This window comes from Lagopus leucura, unplaced genomic scaffold (genome assembly GCF_019238085.1).
Source record: "Lagopus leucura isolate 7727_CA_CO unplaced genomic scaffold, USGS_WTPT01 Super-Scaffold_760, whole genome shotgun sequence".
NCBI lineage: Eukaryota > Metazoa > Chordata > Aves > Galliformes > Phasianidae > Lagopus > Lagopus leucura.
In genome coordinates, this window is record NW_024962257.1 from 12,584,689 (window position 1) to 12,603,560 (window position 18,872).

The 18,872-nt window shown below is 52.8% G+C and overlaps 3 protein-coding genes across 3 annotated transcripts in view; 1 reads left to right on the top strand and 2 right to left on the bottom strand.

The window, feature by feature from the left end:
- LOC122176267 (mitochondrial import inner membrane translocase subunit TIM16-like) overlaps positions 1–557 on the bottom strand; it is a 37,256-nt gene extending 36,699 nt beyond the window's left edge. Inside the window, exon 1 of the mRNA XM_042864649.1 lies at positions 466–557. The gene's annotated coding sequence lies outside the window, so the exon portion shown is untranslated. The remainder of the gene's footprint in view (positions 1–465) is intronic.
- Positions 60–12,746, top strand: DNAJA3 (DnaJ heat shock protein family (Hsp40) member A3). The gene is made up of 13 exons (XM_042864457.1): positions 60–112; positions 641–933; positions 1,023–1,147; positions 1,283–1,366; positions 2,235–2,441; positions 3,468–3,620; positions 4,946–5,093; positions 5,913–5,977; positions 6,818–6,946; positions 7,356–7,471; positions 8,213–8,310; positions 10,797–10,901; positions 11,699–12,746. The coding sequence occupies exons 1-12, from the start codon at positions 60–62 to the stop codon at positions 10,886–10,888; spliced, it is 1,563 nt and encodes a 520-aa protein (XP_042720391.1). The 3' UTR covers positions 10,889–10,901; positions 11,699–12,746.
- A 453-nt stretch (positions 12,747–13,199) lies between these two features.
- NMRAL1 (NmrA like redox sensor 1) lies at positions 13,200–17,265 on the bottom strand. The gene is made up of 5 exons (XM_042864458.1): positions 17,226–17,265; positions 16,916–17,154; positions 15,977–16,226; positions 15,105–15,295; positions 13,200–13,790 (listed from the first exon to the last, which is right to left on the bottom strand). The coding sequence occupies exons 1-5, from the start codon at positions 17,263–17,265 to the stop codon at positions 13,620–13,622; spliced, it is 891 nt and encodes a 296-aa protein (XP_042720392.1). The 3' UTR covers positions 13,200–13,619.
- Positions 17,266–18,872: the final 1,607 nt, after the last annotated feature.

Below are 18,872 nucleotides of genomic sequence, written 5' to 3' on the forward strand. Positions count from 1 at the left end.
GCTGCTCGGCTCGGCGCACGGCGGGTTCCCGTTCTGGCAGAGCTGCTCCACACAGCGCGATGTCGGCAGGCCGCCCCGCCCCCAGCAGCGAGCAGAACCGCCGCGTGCGGCTGTCAGGGAAGCGGAGCCCCGCACCCGCCGTGTCACCCGCCCGTTCCCGTCCCGACCCGCAGCCCGGTTCCCGCACGGCGCCGTTTCGTTCCTCCCGCGCCCCGCACGGCGCTTAAAGGAGCCGCGCCCGCACGGCGCAGCGCGGAGCTCCGTTAGCATCGAGGCACGAAACCGGCACGGCCCTGAGCCGGGTGGCCGAAGGAGCGCAGTGAGGACGGCGCTCTCCTCAGGAATCACGGAACGCGCCGGGCTGAAGGGAGCCGCGCGGCCGCCATCTGCCTGTCCTCTCTCAACCGCACGACCGGGCCCACGCGGGCCTCGTCTCGCAGGGCACCCCGCGGTCGGAGCCCGTACCTCTGCGAAAGCGTAGCCGCTAACGCGGGCGGAGAGGGAACCGGCAGCGCGGCGGCGTTTGGCGCTAACCGCGGCCGCCGAGGAGGAGGAGGAGCGGGTCGGAGCGCAACCTCGCCCGCCTGCCGCCCCCTCGCACCTCCATTCCCTCCTCACGCGTTCCCGCCCCGGCTAACAGCGCTCCGCGCACGCGCAGCACCGCTCGCCCGCCGGCCGCTCCCGCGCACGCTCTCCCTCCTCGCGCACGCGCAGCCCGGCCCGACGTGGCGCAGGCGCAGAGCCGCGCGCGGGCCAAGATGGCGGCCGGGTGCGCCTCGCGCTGGCTCGGGGCCGCCGCCGCCGCCGCCGTCAGGAGCCGCGGGCCGAGGGACGGGCGGCTGCCGCTGGTCTGGATCGTCCGAGGGCTGGGCGCCGCGCCCGGCCCCGCCGCCCGCCGCCTCCTTCAGCCGGGCGCCGGGCCTCAGCACGCGGGTGAGCGGGGAGGAGACGCCGGGCCGCGGTGCCGGTGGTACGGGCTGCCTCACGGCCCCTCCGCTCTGCTCCGTTCTGTTCTCCCGCAGGGACGAAGCGCTTTCCCGCCGCCTCCTTCCACAGCAGCGCGGCCCGTAGCAAGGAGGACTACTACCAGGTGCTGGGAGTGCCGCGCTCCGCCACCCAGAAGGAGATCAAGAAGGCGTACTACCAGGCACGGCACGGCGGCTGCAGCCCCGCAGCGCTGCGCAATGACGGCAGCCTTGCCGGGATGCCGAGTGCTGGGCTTTGCCCCGCGTGCGCTAAACGAAATTGATCCCGTCTCTAATGCTTCTTTTTTCTCCTTCAGCTGGCAAAGAAATACCATCCGGACACAAACAAGGACGACCCTAAAGCTAAGGAGAAGTTTGCTCAGCTGGCAGAAGCCTACGAGGTAACGTGCAGCATTTTGCCATCGTGAAAAGGAGAGAAGGTTGGAGCGGCACTTGGATTAGATGGGGGGAGATATTTCCTCCTCTTGCTTGTGTTTGCATGCACAGTGTCAACGTGTTCCATTTTACACTTCAGCATCTCTGCCCCACTCATCTTTCCAGCAAATGATCTCCCCCACATTTCCAGTGTAGCTAAACATGCTTTCAGCTCCTTCCATTTTTTCTTGCTCTTAGCAGTGAGTGATTGGCATAGATAGGAAAGATGGTCACTGCAGTGGAATTACATCTTAAATGAGCAAACAAACAGAACAGTCAGCAGGTAGTGGCTCTTTGAGGAGGGTCCATTGCACTGTGCTCTTTGCCTTGTTTTGTGCTGGCTGTGCCTCTCATGGGCTTCCAAATTCACCCAAGCATTCTTAGCACCAGCTTCTAAGAAGTACACGAATGATCACGTATGTAAAGTAAGTTATCCTTGCTTATCACAAACTGGTAAGAGCTTGCCATTTTCCTGATGACAAGATAGCACAGAAGAAGGGGCTTTTCATTAACTCATCTGCTCACAAGAGTGGAATGCTCTTCATAGAATCACAGAACGGCCTGGGTTGAAAAAGACTTCAAAAATCATCTAGTTTCATCCCCCCTGCCATGAGCAGGGTCGCCAACCACCAGACCAGGCTGCCCAGAGCCACATCCAGCCTGGATCTGGTCCAGGCTCTTCCTAATGACACAAAGGTTTGAGCATCGTAGCGTTGGTAATGCGGACAGCTTGGAGCTCCCCTGGGGCTGCCTCTGTCCCAGGCGGTGTGCAGGGCTCTCTGGGTTGCGTGGGATCTGAGGAGTGTCCTGATGGCATCGTTCCTTTGCCTAAAGGTGCTGAGTGACGAAGTGAAGCGGAAGCAGTACGATGCTTACGGGACAGCCAGTTTTGATCCTGGTGCAGCAGGTGCTGGTGCTGGGCGCCAGTACTGGAGCAGCGGTCCATCGATTGATCCAGAGGAACTCTTCAGGAAAATCTTTGGAGAGTTTTCAGGATCCTCCTTTGGTGACTTTCAGAATGTCTTCGACCAGCCGCAGGAGGTACGAAACGGGTGCATTTCCTGACGGTGCAAAATGAAAACCACAAAAGCTGGAGCATGACACTAGGCTGTCACAGAGTGAGCTTCAGCAAAGAGTTTGCTTCTGACGTGGTCAGCATGTGAGCGTCCTGTTGTAGGGTTGGGAGTGTTTTTGTAAGCCATGGGATGCATTCTCCACACCAGTATTTTTTTGTGGGCTTCATCTGGTGTTTATTCACACCGATGAGTGCTGCCAAACAGTTTCTATCATTGTAAGGCATCTTTCCTGCTCCGATTTGTTTTACATGTCTGCTTTGTAATGCAATGCTGAAAACCACAGAATGCCTTTAAACTATAAAACAAGCCTTCCAGCGTTGGATTTGACTGCTTAATTGGCTGAATTCTTCAACTTAATTGGCTTAACTGCAGCAGAGCTCATTTTAAAACCTATTTCTTGTTCTTTGTGCTGCGGCTAAATGCTATTGAAGCACTGACAACCTTGATTCAGGTAATGCCTTCAGAAATGCTTGGTATTCAGTACTTCTGTCTTGACTAGAAATGACTTTTCTATGATAAACAGAAATTCCTGTTGTGGAGTTGTCTTTGCTGATCACTTTCTTTGCTGAGTAAGGAGCTCATTGAGGGAGAGCAGATGCTTTCATTAGGATTGAAAGCCTCTACCTGTCCCCATTGCTGTATTCCCTTTAAATAAAATGCTTGGACGTAATAAAGTCCTTTTCTAAGAACAGAAAAACACAACTTCTGCTTTCCTCTTCTCTATTAAGCCATTCCTTCTACAAAACTGGTATAATCATCATTGCTGTAACGTTTGCCGTCCTTTTGTGTCCCTTCTTATTCATATGGAACAGACTCTTTCTTCCCAGAACGAGGCAGAGCACTTCTGCACATGTTGTGCACCCACCTGTTTCTTCTCCCTTCCATTACATGGATATAATTTAAGCACTGATATTTGGCCAAAACCAATTCTGCTTTGCTTAAGATCCCATCACACATCGGCTGAGGGCTGATGGCAGTGTTTCCTGTACAGTACATCATGGAGCTGACGTTCACACAAGCAGCAAAAGGCGTGAACAAGGAGATCGTGGTGAACATCAACGATGCCTGTGAGCGGTGCAACGGGAAAGGAAACGAACCTGGCACCAAAGTGCAGCGCTGCCACTACTGCAATGGCACTGGCATGGTGAGTCTTAAGAGACAGCTTCTGCTATGCTTTTCTTGGCACAAGTCACTCCCTTCCACAGTTCCTCATTAACATCATCAGCTTATCTTGAGTGAAGCCAGGCTAACGTGGACTCGATGTCATCTTCACTGGGGATATTTATTTTAAAAGTGTGCTGGCAAGCTAAAAGCAGGACCAGGTCATCTGGCACTGCATCCAGACACCCATATTTATGTGATGTAACAATTCTGAAACTACTTAGGGCTTAAATAGAATACTTTGAATTGAGGGGGTGAGGAGAGAGGAAAGCAAGGATAGTTCTAGGGTAACCACTGAATGAGAAGTCGCTTGCTGCTTAGAGTAAGTAAAGAAATATCCGAGCTTCAGCCTTCAGATTTCTGTGCTTCACAGCGGGAACTGGCAGTCAGTCTGTGACCAGAGTAGGTTCCTGCACAGAGAGGGTATGGCTGCTCAGAGTGGGAGGCAGGCTTTTCCCACTGTCTCCTCCTGTATTTCAGCCTGAGGGCTGCCTTTCAGAGTTGGGTCCATAGCTTAGTCTCCATAACTTTTTCCTGGATGGTGGCGGTGGCAATCGGACAGATCAGTGTGATAGGAAGAGGTGTTTCACCAGAGATGTAATGACCAATGGATCAGCACAACAAAAAGGTGCTATAAGGGAAGGGAAGAAAATGGCTTACCTGTATCTGAAGACTCCAAGTTCACAGGGGAAAACTCCACCAAAGAGGGCTCTCCATAAAGAGATCCTTCCTCTGAGGCAGTCAGCTTTTAAATAAGGTCTAAGAGAGGTGCAGCCAGGCTCCAGCCCTTCCCATCACACAGCTGAATTGCCTTCACCTGTGCTCCCTGGGCTGACTGGTCCTTTCCCCAGATGCTCAGTCAGTGGCCTTGGCTCAGTTACCATACAGAGGTAATAATTCATGAAAGTGAATTGCCCTCAGGCTCTTTGGAATACAGATGTTTGTACTGCCTTGTGAATCAGCACTGCAAGGAGCTTCATTCTTGCTTCTGCCTCAAATCCTAGAGGTGAATGTTGTGTCACTTCACCTGGCCATGACGTGCTTGCTCATAGCTGTGATGGTTTTCAGTGGAAACCAGATATGATTCTGATATGACAACTGAATCTGACCCAGCTTCTCACAAGTATCTTTGGATTTCTGAGCCACTTAGCACTGTAGGGATGGAGAAGGTATCACTGAACTGCCCTATCAGGTTTGTGCTATCAGCAGAGCCCAGATGTGCTTGCCCAGTCGCTGGTGTGGAAGTGAGAAGTACCATCTTGGTAGCAAATATCTGTATGATCATTTGTGACCTGTTTTCTTCACTAGGAAACAATAAACACAGGCCCTTTTGTAATGCGCTCTACGTGCCGAAGATGTGGAGGTCGTGCTTCCATCGTCACAACTCCGTGCGTGGTGTGCCGAGGGACAGGGCAAACCAAACAGAGGAAGACAGTGATAGTTCCTGTGCCAGCTGGTCAGTGTTGGGTTGGTGTGCTGCTGTCTGTTACGCTGACCACAGTTCTTTCCACGAGGCTGTGAGGCACTTACCTGTAAAGTGTGGCTTTCTCCGCCAGCTGCAGGTGTCAAAGCTATATAAACATGTTTTGCTTTGGAGAAGTTATCTTAAGAACAAAGCAGACTGATAGCTTGGTCATTGAAAGTGTTCATGATGAGAAACTTTCTGACCGTGCATTCGTACGTGGTAGATAAAAATGTTTGCCCCTTTTGGAGCTGAAGTTCTGGTTCTTGTATGGATCCTTCTAGACAAGTTTTGAAGAGTGAAACTTTCAAAAGATTTGGTCAACTTGCATTTCCCTTTGTTCTGGATGAAATTGGTGGGGATGGGAATCTTGAAAGCCTTTGCTTAGCTCAGAAAAGTTTGCTGTTTGCTTTTGTCAGCGGAAGGAAAAAAAAGAAAAAGGAGCAGTGGGACTGAAGACTTGATGCCTTGGGACTGCCCTGAGCATGGAGCTCTCCAGCAGCTTGCAGAGGCTGCCCAGTATGCCTCAGTCTGGTGCATTTCCTAGAAGAATTCTGTAGGGCTTGAGGTTACAAAGCTGGGAAGGGGCCCCCCTCTGCTTGGCAGCAGCAATCTGAGGCACAGCTGTGTGCTGCTGCACCTCCCAGACTGGGGCTTGCTGTGCTTTCTGCTGGCAGTCTTGTGCCTCTGCTCCTCAGGTGCTGCTGAGGTGGGATGGCAGGGGGTCTGAGCAGAAAAGCTGCAGGAATTGCAGTAGCACGTGGGTTACAACACGAAATAACTTTCCTCTCTCTCTCCTCTTCCTGCTTGCAGGTGTTGAGGATGGGCAGACAGTTCGGATGCCTGTAGGCAGGAAGGAAATTTTCATCACCTTCCGGGTGCGTATTGTTACTAATGCTGTATTTTATTCCCTTCACAACTGTGAGGGAAGTCTGGCAGGAGAAAGCAAGTGATCCTTTGAAACAGCTGAGGTAACGTGATCCATGTGAGCTTGCAGAAGATGTGCACTGTAATGTTCATTCTGCTCCTCAGGAGCTGTGCTGCTTGTTCCAGGATGAGGCCTTCATGGTCGTGTGCATCAAAATACAGAGCAGGTTCTCAGTGCTGTGAGATTTTGATGTGGAGATCTGAAGGAGCTTTCAGCTTGCAGTGCCCAGCAGGGCTGCAGGAGTGCACACGGGAGGCTGGGGGGTCAACTGTCCTTTTGCAGATTTGCATTAAGTGCTGCTTTGCACATTCGTTGTAGCTGGGGCTGTCTTCTCCTGCAGGTGCCCTGTTATATGCACCTCTGTCTATGAGAACTTTTTCCATCACCTTCGTGGTGCAGGAGAATTTAATTCTCTTCCAGCTTGTGAAGCTACTACAGAAGTTCTTGCCTTCCTTCTCTGGCTTTCCCTTTTCAGGGTCCTGGACAAGACAGTGTCATCTTTGTCTCTGCAGAATGGCACTGACTGTAATGAACTAACAGACAGGATTAGTGGGGGAGTTGCAGAGATAAGCAGACATACTCCCAAATCTCTGGCTAATTAGAGTTATGTAATGATCTGTGTTTTTACAAAAGACTGAACATTAAGCTAAACTTCTTAGTCATGACCATGGATGTTAAGAATGTGGCTGCTGCTTTCTGGTATGTTTTCTGCTGAGATCTTTCAAAGCAGTTTACCTTGTTACCTGTGTGTTGTTCTGCTCACTGTGTTGTGGAATTACCTGCCTTTTAGGTTCAAAAAAGTTCAGTGTTCAGAAGAAATGGAGCAGATATCCATTCTGACCTCCTTATTTCAGTAGCACAGGCTGTTCTGGGAGGCACAGCCAGATGCCAAGGCTTGTACGAGACGATCAATATCACAGTAAGTAGCGTGGTGTGGAAGAGCTCTGCCATCAGTCAGTGTGGGGCATCAGAGCCTTTTCCTTTTCCGTAAAGATGCTGTAAATCTGAGTCTATCAAGATCAGCTTTCAGACTTGTTAAGGATTGGGTGTCAGGTAATTTGTGACCTGCTTTGGTCACACCTTTACAGCTCGCTGTAGGGAAGGAGGGGCTGGATGGATTGCTGCACAAATCCCATCTAGTACCTTCTAAACTGTGCTGGGTTCTTTTACTCTCTTTACATCAGTATTGATGGAAATTTGTCACTGATGTACCAGGTCTGCCATCTTATTTTGAATCTTGCTAGAGAAATAGTTAATTATGATAAACATGTAATAACTATATACATGCATACAGTGGAGTAATGAATGTGGCACCTCTGCGTTCACAGATTCCCCCTGGTATTCAGCCAGACCAGAGAATTCGAATGAGTGGGAAAGGCATCCCCAAGGTTAACAGTTATGGCTACGGAGACCACTACATTCACATAAAGATCAAAGTTCCTCAGTAAGTAATGCAAGTTTCTGTGAAGTCTTCAGCTGTTTGCAAGAAATTGGGCTCGGGAAGATTTTATGAGGATTTCTCACTGCTTTATCAAGATCTGTTTTGAGTCTTCCTTGGACAGTTACCTTAACTTCTTTGCTTTTTATTCTAACGTGAAACAGATTCTCTTTTGTAATTGTAATTTGGCAACCCAGCCGTAAGCAATCCTAAACCCCAGAAATATGTAGGTAGCCCCATACCTGCATGGTGTTCATGGTGTTCATGGAGAACTGCCAACTTCTGTCTGGATCCCAGTGACGCAGATCAGCATTCTGGTTTCTGACACATCTGTGCTCTTAACACTACAGCTTACAGGTCCTCAGAAGGTTGTTGCCTGACACTGACTGCCCTCTGCTTGTGTAGCAAAGCAAACTCTTCAGCTTACATTGCGCTAGTCAGCCAAGGAATTGATTCCCTGAGCTCTGCCCTAAGATGTTCCATTGCAGCTCCACACAGTTCCTCTCAGCACTTCAAGAGATTTTGGGTTTTTTGGTGAAAAGCAGTGGGTCACATCCATCCCACTGGGCTGATTTATAGATTGCTCACATGAGAGCACCATAGGGATTCTCAGTGAATGCCAAGAGTGTTCGTCTCTACTTCCAGTAGCTGCCTCCTGTGCTTACTGCCAGAGGAGCCTAAGGAAACGTGCAGATACATTTGTCTCCAAAGGCAGCCATTACCAGTACTTCTGTCTTTGACCTGCAGGAGGCTGACGGATCGCCAGAGAGCCTTAATGATGAGCTATGCTGAGGATGAGACAGACGTGGATGGCACAGTGAATGGAGTCACAAACACAGCATCAGGTGAGCTGTGGGAACGAGCGTCCCTTCCCCGTGGAGCTGGTGTGGGTGTGCTCAGTGCTTCCTGAGGGCTCAGGCCCAGGAAGGTGAGCTGAGGTGGCATTCAGGTGGTGTTGGCAGCACAAGCTGCCAAGCACGTTATTTTAGAAGTCATTCCAGTGATGCTGATAGGCTGCAGCATAAAACAAAGAAGTAGCCTCTTCCCAGGAAGCATTACTGTGCTATTCACTGGGCAGAGCCTGTGTGACCGAGGAGTAGGTATTGAAATACTGCAGGGTCCCAACAAGATCTGGTGAGTCTCACTACAGTGATGGACGCCTTCTACTGCCTGCTCTCACCCCTGTGCCAGTAGTAACTTCTTCATTGCAGAGGAGGAGAAGGGAACGTGCTTCAGGCCAGCTCTCTGCATAAGAGAATCAGTTCTTCTCAGTGCTTGCTTCTGCCTGCAGTGGGATGTTTCTCCTTGAAAGCTGAAGGGGAACATTGCTGTCAAGGTTGCTCCGAGCCATACTCTGTGCATGTGGGGAAGCCTTGGATAGAAATGTTCATTGGTGCTGATGTTGGCTGTAGTCAGCAGGCAGCACCAAGCAGGTAGAGATCATGCAGTTAGCTGAGAGCTTTGTAAAGCTGCATTTTCGGCTCCAGATTAAAAAGCTGGATCCAGCAATTGTCTCTCAACTCAATAGGTCTCCACTGAAACCTATCTGGCATCAGTAGCAGCTGTTCTGCTCACAGAGAAGCAAAGTCACTTCTGACACGTTCTTGGCACTATCAAGCTAAGTATCTGCAGGTAGACTAATAATCACATACAGAAAGAAGAGTTGAACTCACCCAGCTGATCAAGGAGCTCCCTGGTTACACAGCACTCTTCAGGAAGCAGCCAAGGTCCAGGGGATGCTCTTCCTTCAGTGGCTGGCCCTTCTATGAGCCATGGAGGGATCTGCCCTACCTTGGTCCCCTTCTGGTCATATAGGAAGCACAGGTGCAAACAATTCCTGTGCTCCCTGGGCCAGCTACACCCCTTCACCAGGTGCTCAATCACCAGTTCAAGCTGTGGCTTTGCAGTTTCCTTACAGCAACTAAAGACAAAATATATGTTGAACAGTCAGGAAAGGCGAGGTTTGATCTTTTCTGCTAACAAACCAATGTTTTCTTTGCTCATACTGGAAAAGTGAGCTTTTTAATGCCTGATAGACTGTGGTTTGTTCTTGTATGAAACCAAAATGGGGATTTATGACTGTGTGCTGCTAAGCAAAGGAGTCTGTGAGAGCTGCCTGGATCCTGGAAACTCAGGTCTTCTCAGCATCACATGCCAAAACCTGAGGATGTAGGCTGAAGTTCAGGATATTGGAACGTGCAATGAACTACACTTCCCAATCTTTTATAGTGCTTTGATAGCACAGAACTTAATGGGATTGTTTGTTCCACTGCAAGTAAACATTAGAGATCAATCTTGAGAGGAAGGGCAGAGATCTCTTAAACACAATTAAGCAACAAGTTGGATTAAAAGCAGTGCCAGTAGTTTGCAGTTTAGAGACAGGCTGCTGCTGAACACTTATCCTTGTTCAGGGAGGCAGAAAGTGCCCTGAGCAGATGGAGGCACGTTGTGCCACAGGCCTGAGCATTTCACAGCATTGCATCAGTGTGAGCTCGAGAGGCAGCTGGGGGAGGATGGGGAGGGCTGGGCTTTGTGTCCTCTGCGCAGAGAAAGCTTGAGGAAGATTTGGGTTTTTTGTTATTGACGAACTGCAGATAAATCAGAGTGGCAAATAATGTTGGGTTTTGGTGTTTTTTTCTTGCTGTGGCCACTTCTCAGGACTTTTTCTAAGTAAGAAGGACTTGCTGGCTGCTGCCAGTAAGATTCCTTATGCAGACATATGTTCTGAAATACCTGTAGCCTTCTTCGTTTTAGCCTGAGTTCAGTTTCTCCTTGAGGCACGAGAATGGCTTGTGACAGGCTCCCGCTGTGGTTTCACACTGCTTTGCAGCAGTGATGGCACAGGCAGTGAAGCATGGGGACACAGGCCATTTTGGGGGCTGCCATGCAGGTCTTTGTTCTGTTAGGCGACGTCCATCTGTAGTGAAGTCACCAGCTTGCTTTCAGTGACAGACTCTCACTACTTCCACGCTTGTGTTCAAAGCCTGTCCGGCCCCTGACTTAAATGTGCAGCACAGGAGTTCCCTTGCTGGTTGGAGGGCTGGGAAGAGGGCAGGGACCAGGGTCATTCATCTCTCAGAGTTCTGGGCTCCAGGCTGTGCAGCACTTTTCACTGCAAGTGCTCCCAGTCCTGCAGCTCACTGCCAGGCAGGTGCTGGCAGCCCCTCATGGTCAGAGGTGTCCAAGTGTGAGCGTGCTGGCAAAACCAGGCGGCTCGACCATTCCCAGTCTGGAATAACTCTCTCCCTTTGTCAGGGGTGTTGGCTGCTGGTGGGAGGTGGAGCAGGCTGAGGAATGTTTCTGACTGCAGCCCTTTGCTGTTTGTGTCCAGGTGGCAGGGCCACGGCTAGTGCTGACAGGCCTGAGGCTGAGGAGAACAAGGAGGGATTCCTTTCCAAACTTAAGAAAATGTTTAGTTCCTGATACCCCATCTGAGGTAGGAAGGCTCTTACGTTTTGTCATCGTCTTTCCCCCACACTAAGCAGAATTTGCCATTCTTGAGAGGTAGAGGAAGCAAAAGTACAGCATTGCTTCTTACTTAGCCTCAGGCCTTCCAGCCACTGATGTGAGAAGCCCTAGCTGTCCTGTGTGACAGGAGAGAAAAGCCAGAAACCAAACTGCATCATTGCTGCACCAAAGGGGAAATGCTGGATCCATCCACAGGGAGGTGGTTGGCCTCTCCTGCAGCCCTGCTTCCACGAAGGGCTGTGCCTGATTCAATGCACTGGGGGTGTTTTGGTGAGCTGGTGAACCAGGGCTGGGCACTGCTGCTGCCATGCAGGAGCTTGCTGGGAGGCACGGCTGGGCCTGCAGTGCTTCCAGTGCTGGTCCTCAGGCTGGGCTCACCCCTAATGGGGGCTGAGAGCACCAGAACCTGCCAGGAAGGATCAGCTGTCCTGGAAAGCACAACAAAGCCCATGTCACACAAACAAGCAGTGTTGTAGCTTGGGGCCCAGCTACCTTTAATTGGTGTTGGGGTGCTGTAAGGGAGCTCTGCAGGCTTGAAAACATCTCTTCAGCCATAGCAGACTGGTGTTCTGGATTCCAGGGTCTCAGCTCAGCTTCCTCTCACTGTCAGCTCCAAGTTCATCTTAGCTGTAACTAATGAAGCGTGACTGCAGTTTGGGTGTGAGGTGCTCTCACTCCTGTGCCTGTAAGACAGTCTGGAGGGGCTGTGCACTTTAGGCTGATGCATTCAGGAACACCTTAGCATTTTGCTTGCTTCACTTGCAGGGAAACGTTCTACTGGAAACTGAGAGCCAGCAGCAGCACATCATCTAAGCAGTTGGGGATGAATCCTGGCAGCAGGCACTGGAGTGAAGGATGTCAGTCAGTAGCACACTGAGAATCCCAGCTGGAGAGGCCACAAACCACTGAGGCACCAACAACCATCATGATACAGAAGCAACCCGCTGTCCTAGGAAATGGTAACGAAGGAAAATGCCAGCTCTGCAGTAACGGAGATATTTCTTGAGGCTGCTCCACTGTCCCTGATGCCACTGGAAGTTCGTTTGTTAATAATAGTAAAAAATTGTTCAGAATCCAAAGCAGTGGAAATGTGAAATAAAAATTGTCCATCCAGCACAGAGCAGTTTGCTGTATGGAGCCTGAGATTGCTGCTGCTCACTCAGGTGCCCTCATGAACGCTAGATGTGCTGTGTCAGCTTGGCACCGCGTGTTTTCTCCTAGGAGGTTTGGTGCATCAGTGACTTCTAACAGTGTCTTCATGACACAATCTCCCTTTTGCTGGGCCTGTCAGAGCCCAGCTGCCCTGGCTTCCTCAGCAGCTCTGGGGGTTCTTAGTCCTGCTCATTTCCTGCAGTGATGGAATCCGTGCTTTGCCTCAGGTTTCCTTCCACACCCGCCCCAATTAACTGAAGTCACAGCACAGACAGCGTTGCTCCTGAAAGGGTGAAAGTTAATCACCCACCTCTTTGCCAGTTTGTCCAAACTATTTTATTACATTAGCACAACACCCACAGCATAAATGATTGGTCAAAAAGTCATTGTTGCTACATGTGAGAACAGAGGTGGAGTGGATCGCCCCTACAGGCGGAGTTGAGCTCTTGCAGTGAGTATTTTCATGGTTAATGTAGCCTGCTGTTTGCTGTGCTGTGCAGGCACCATCACCAACAAACTGATCGATCAGTTCAATGAGAACATCGCAGCCCTGCCCTTAATTTGCTGAAATAAAGCACGCGTTGCCTCCTGATTAAACTGTCTGTAAAGTGATTCTGTATTCATGTAAATAAGATAGACTTGATAAAGATATTTAACATTCGCCGTGCTTTGCTGCCTTGTTTACTCTTCACACCTCCTTCCTCTGCTGGTTTGGCTGTTCCTAGGGCTGAGAGGGCAAGGCTAGATAACACAGCATCTGTCTCATGGCTGCAGCTGATCTTAAGCACAACAGCCATGTCCCAGAGCTCTAATCCAAGTGATACCTTTGGGGGGATGGTGAGGAAAGCTTTGTAAATGAGTCTTAAATGTGAAGGTTGGACCATCTGGCAGAAGTTCTACTCGGCATGGTGTTTGAAATTGGTCCTGGAAGCCCAGAGGCCAGGCTGCAGCTGCTGAGAGCTGCCTAGCTTGAGGAATTCGGCTGTCGGCAGGAGCCTGGCAGCACAGCTGCTGGGTTACACAGCACAGTACCCTCAGTGCTGGCAGCGAGGCTAAGGACACCTCTTTGCCAGGGTGATGCTAACACAGGGCACCATCTCTGCAAGTGTGCTGCTATGCCTGCCGGCTCACCTGTGGTGCCTGAACGCGGTCCAAGGAGAAATCAGAGCTGCTTTTGGGTACCTGGAATGTCTAAGAGAAGGCACTGCTTTTCTGGGCATAGAGCTGCTGACATTTGAGTGCACCACGCTGTGCTTAGAGCTGCCTAGGAAAAGTGATCCTGAGAAATTAAGCCACCGCCCCATAGACAGGAAAACACCCCAAATCACTGAACACCTCCCTGAAGATAGCGTGTAAAGTAGTGCTTCTCCCACCTGTCTGGAAGCAGTCTCCACCAAGCAGGGTGGCTACAGGTGCAGCACAGCTCTTCCCACCTCTCCCATCAGCACGCTGCTCCTGTGGGGCAGCCCCCAAGCACTAAGAGTCAGCTGCATGGCTCACGGCCAGGATCCTGCTATGGCTGGAGAACAAAAGGTCAGAAAGCAGCCTTGTTGTCTGCCAGCCACTGTTGGAAGGTGCGGGCCTTGGGGTTGAGTTTCATGGTCAGCTCCACACTGCGGTCTGGCTTCAGGGCATAGAAACGGAACATTTCAGCCAGCTCCTTCGCTCCAGGGAAGCCAAGTTTCTCGTACTCCTCTGGGGTGATCTGCAAAGAGAATTGAGCAAAAACAGTCTCTGTAAGACAGAGTCTGCTGTGGCCTTTCCCTTACACCATGCAGGGAAGCTGAAGAGGACTGCGTTAATTTACACTGGAGAGGGGGGATCTGCTGCTCAGCAAGTCCATTTAGTTAAGTTTGTATAAAGCAAACGGCAGCTCTGTGGGCAGAAGAAGGGGTGTGTGTAGGGGAAATCATGCAGCACAGATGCTCAGGCACTTTCCACGTGCCCCAGCTGCCTCCCAAACCCACAACCATTCGGCAAGGCAGCGTCACAGAGCCCAACCTGCTCAGTGCCAGCACAGCCAGTCAGGGCTGGGTGTCAGTGCAGCCACCAGGAGCTCCTTCCTGCCCCAAGGCCATGGCTGAGCCCCTCTAGAAACATTGCTTGGGGTATCTGGGGAGAGCCCAAGCACCTCAGGCTGCCAACTGGTCCCACAGGACATGCTGTCCCTGCCCGAATCACTGTTTCTGCACTGTGCTGAAGCCTTTAGGTGGCCTGGGAACAAAAGGGCTGCTCGTCTGTCCCAGGGAGAGGAGAATCTACAAAGAGCATCTGAGGTGTTCTGTCCTCCAAGCAGAAAGCTGCTGCATAACCTGCCTGTTTTAACAGCTGCTCAAGCACAGCAGCACAACTAAAGCACAAAGAAATAAAAGAAAGCTCAAGAGGCACTGAGAGTCACCATGACAGTGCAAAACAGAGGCTTTGGGCTAAGAGGTGCTGAAGGGATGGGCAAGCAAATACCTTTTTTCTAAGTGCCCAGCGCCAGTAACAATCACCCTACGGGGGCAGTGCCTGGAGACCTCACACCTCTGTTATCCCACAGTCAAGCAAAACCTGCCCACAAACGAGTCATCACAATGACAGGGCAGTTTCAGCCCTAGCACACATTCCTAGCAGCACATGGACAGCAGGGCATATCCTGGACTGAGCAGTGGGCTGTAACAAACCCATACAGGGGGCTGTAAGGGCCCTCCACCCCAGCAGCTCTTGATGCTGCCACAGGCGAGGAGCTGCAGCTGTGCCAGGGCAGGGGCAGCAATTTGCTGCAGCTGTCCATGCTCAGACCCTCAGCCAGAGCCCACGCCATTCCACGCCAACAGGAGAGGCTGAGTGTGCTCCTACACCACCACCACGTCCACCAGCAGCAGCCCGGCTGCACAGACACAGAGCACCCCACTGCTGAAAAGGCAGGGGATCATCCACCCACTGCTCCAGCCCCTCCTTCAAGGCAGGCTGCAGGGCTGTGATCCAGCTTCCCTCCACCTCGAGAGCACCAAACACGCTGAGGGACACTTCCTACCTTGGAGTCTTCCACGGTCTTGCCTGTCTGCTGGGAGAAGGCAGCAGCATACTCTGCCACAGTAAGCTTGCCAGTGCTGAGCCCGATCACTTGGCCTATGTACTGCTCTGGGGACTTCAGCAGGCTGAGCACAACGGGCCCCAAATCCTCCACCGCCATCCCATCCATGGGGGTGTCCCCCATGGGCAGTCCTGTAAGGGAGAGATTGATCCCAGTCAGAGCAGTGCCAGGGAGCCCAGGATACACAGCCTGAGATTTTGGCACCCAGCCTCTGAACACAAGGTGAGGAAAAGCCAATGCATTGGCATTCCAAACCACAGATGCACCCGCTGGGCTGAGCAAGGAGATCATTGTCCCTACAGCCAGAGCAGCATCGGGACTTGCCTGTTAGTGCAGTCTGCCCTCCGACCTCCACAGGTCACAGCACAGGGTGCTGGGGTATTCCACGACACCCTGGGACCTGCAGAGAAGCCCCCAGCTCCTCACACAGCACTGAGGTCTCACTATCTTCTTGCAGACCTCCAAACAGGCCCAAAGGACCGCAAAGCAGCCGCAACTTGCTGCTGTCAAACCAGGACATGCCCCTTTCTGCTCCTCATCAGTCTGCAGTGGTGCTCTGAGTACCCTAGCAAAACACCAGCCAATAAGACACTGTGGCACATACTGGTGCTCAGATTTTCAGCTTCCATGCAGGGCTGGACCACTACCTTGGGTAAATCCCCAGCCAGCGGGGGCAGAAGCACACAGGGTTATGGTCACGCTGCTCACTGCGGAGAAGCCCACAGGAGGGACAGTTTCTCCAGCCCAGGGAGCGTGGTGCACACTGGAAGCACTAGAGATCGTGAGCTGCAGAGCTAGCGGTCCCATCTTACCCAGTAAAAACTTGTTTCCCTGCGGGGCCTTCTGGGGTTTGAAGCTGGAGAGGAAATTCTCAAAGTAGAACGGCAGTCGGACGGTCGTGGTGGGCACATTGACTGCACGGAAATATTCCTCCACCACTCCTTTGCCATCGAAGTGGAGCACCTCCAGGTGGCCCTTGGTCAGCTGCTTCACGTTCTCCAGGCCGCTGTACACCACGTGCTGCAAACCCAGGCGCTTCGACAGGTCAGCAAGACGCTTCCCCTGCATGAAGCCACAGAGCCATGAGGAGGGGCACGGCTCCCTTGGCACACACACAGGCTCTCATCCCCACACACCTCTTTGCTCTCCGTTGCACCGGGCAGGAGGGCAGTGCCCAATACACCAGCTGTGCAAGCTCCTCAGCACCTGAGCTGGCAGCTGGACACAGGCCTGAGCATGGCCACCAGCCTGGCCAGGTGGAGCTCAGTCCTCTGCTAACATCACCCTGCACCATGAGGAGCAGGAACCTCTGAGCTCCTCCAGCAAGCACGCAAACACCAGCCCTGAGAACCTGCCCTAGCAAATCTTATCTTCCAAAACCAGAAGCCTGCCATGGGGTGAATTCCTCCCATTGGGAAAGGCTTTGGGATTTCTGATTCTACAGCACGTTTTGGCCCCAGTGCTGCAAGTGCAGCAGAGCACAGACAGCTGCGGCTCAGCACGGGGAGGCTCTGGAGGCAGCCTGCCCACCCCTGGGCACAACTATGTACCAAATCTTGTGGCATCCAGCTGCACCAGATCTGATGGCACCAGATCTTGGAGCCACAGCTACGAGGAAACAGAGGAGAGCCCAGCCTTGCACAGACCGGGACCCGATTCCTTCATGAGCCCTCATCTCTTTCCCAGCCCGGAAGCCCACACCACGGCAAGGCTGCACCGCTCTCCCAGCCCTTGTTAAAGCACGCCGGTACCTGCGCGATTTCCTTCTCCTTGCTGCAGTGCTCCCAGAAGTTGGTCACAACGAAGGCTCCGTACGCGCCCTCCAGGGCTTCCTCCAGAGTCCGCTCATCGTCCTGGTCCGCCCGCACCAGCTGTGCGCCCCGTCGCCGCAGCTCCACCGCCTCCTTCCTGCCGGGGCTGCGGGTCACCGCGCGCACCACGAACGCGCCGTCCTCCAGCAGCGCCCGCGCCACCGAGCCGCCCTGCGCCCCTGCGGGGAGAGCCGCGCAGTGAGGAGCCGCGCAGCGAGGAGCCGAACCGCAGCCCCGGCCCCGCACTCACCGGTGGCTCCGAACACCACGATCAGCTTCTCGGCGGCCATGGTGAGCTGCGGGGCGAGAACCGCAGCCCGTGTGCGACCGAGCCTTCCTCGGCGGCGCTGCTCCGGGCACGGACAGCGAGGCTCGGCGGGATGCGCACCTCGAACACCGATCGGCTCGATGCGATCGGCTCCGCCTGGCTCACGCCCTGATGCTTTCGTTCGGCTCCGCCCGGATACATTCGGCTCCGTTCGGCTCGGCTGGGCTGCTTTCGGCTCCGTTCGGCTCGGCTCGGCTCGGCTGGGCTGCGTTCGGCTCCTTTCGGCTCCGTTCGCCTCGGCTCGGCTGGGCTCCGTTCGGCTCCTTTCGGCTCCGTTCGGCTCTGTTCGCCTCGGCTGCGCCGCCTTCGGCTCCGCTCGGCTCTGCTCGTCCCCTCCCGGCAGTACCTTCAGCTCCGAAGACGTTCTCTAAGCTTTTTCAGACATTTGACCAAGTGGATGCTTTTGGTTCAGCTCGCAGTACGTTTCCTTAAAGTTTAAGCAAATCTTGGCAGAAGTGATTTCATCCTTTATTTATTTTGGCAAGTGCTGAAGTCTGGTATAGAAAGTTGGAAAAGAATAATGGAAAGAGTTACTTTTTGCATGGCTGGATGCTGTGTGCACATAGGAATTGGCCCTGCTTGAGCCCTGACTTGCTGTCCTCGGTCCTATATGTGCTAGGTGTGCCTTCACCCTCAGTGCTTTTAGCTTTGGGTGTGCAGAGCCAGCGATTGGACCCCATGGTTCCTGTGGGTTCCTCCCAACCTGGGATATTCTCTGGTTCTCTGATTCTGTCCCAAAATCTGGGGTCCAGCAGGAGGGCTGCAACGAGCTGACACTGGTGGGCACACACTGCACTACCAGAGCTGCTGGTGGGACTTGGGGCAGGCTGTGGGATGTGCAGCTCCTTGGGGCTGGCATGGAACAAGGTGTGAGAGCTCCCAGGGAGCAGTGACCCAGCCTGGAGCGTGTCCTGGCTGCTCAGCATAGAGCACATTCCACAGTATTTCAAATAGACACCACAAAATAGAGTAGATAAACCTCACTACACTGTGGAATCACAACTGAAGGGACCTCTGGAGCTGCCCACCAAAGCAGGTTCCCTTCAGCAAGTTGCACAGGAAAATGCCCAGGTTGGGTTTTGAATATCTCCTTTCAATACAACAGTTTGAATATTCTCTTCCAGAGAAGAAAACTCCACAACCTCTCTGGGCAGCTGGTGCCAGGCTCTGGGACCCTCAAAGAAGTCCTTCCTCCTGTCCATATGGAATTTCCTGCGCTGCAGTTTGTGCCCCTTGCCCAGACACTGGGCAGCGCTGGAATGAGCCCAGCCCCATCCTCCTGACCTGCCTTTAGGTATTGACCAGCGCTGATCAGATCCCCCCTCAGCCTTCTCTTCCCCAGCTGAACAGCCCCAGGGCTCCCAGCCAGTCCCCATCAGGATGTGCTCCAGGCCCACCATCTCTGCACCCTTCATTGGGCTCTCTCCACCAGTTCCCTGTCTGCCTGGAACTGGGAAGCCCAGCCCAAGGTGCAGTGTAACTCCCCAGGGAGAGCAGAGAGCACCTCCCTCACCTGCTGGCCTCTCTGCAATATCCTACAGGGTTCCATTGGCCTTCCTGGCCACCGGG

What these genes read in the sequence shown, in the direction of transcription:
- DNAJA3 (XM_042864457.1), top strand. Translation starts at nt 60, where the DNA reads ATGTCGGCAGGCCGCCCCGCCCCCAGCAGCGAGCAGAACCGCCGCGTG. An exon ending in CAGAACCGCCGCGTGCGGCT is followed by an intron (nt 113 to 640) that starts GTCAGGGAAGCG and finishes CCCGGCTAACAG; the next exon opens with CGCTCCGCGCACGCGCAGCA. An exon ending in TCAAGAAGGCGTACTACCAG is followed by an intron (nt 1,148 to 1,282) that starts GCACGGCACGGC and finishes TTTCTCCTTCAG; the next exon opens with CTGGCAAAGAAATACCATCC.
- NMRAL1 (XM_042864458.1), bottom strand. Translation starts at nt 17,265, where the DNA reads ATGGCCGCCGAGAAGCTGATCGTGGTGTTCGGAGCCACCG. An exon ending in CGTGGTGTTCGGAGCCACCG is followed by an intron (nt 17,155 to 17,225) that starts GTGAGTGCGGGG and finishes CTCTCCCCGCAG; the next exon opens with GGGCGCAGGGCGGCTCGGTG. An exon ending in GGGAAACAAGTTTTTACTGG is followed by an intron (nt 15,296 to 15,976) that starts GTAAGATGGGAC and finishes TCTCCCTTACAG; the next exon opens with GACTGCCCATGGGGGACACC.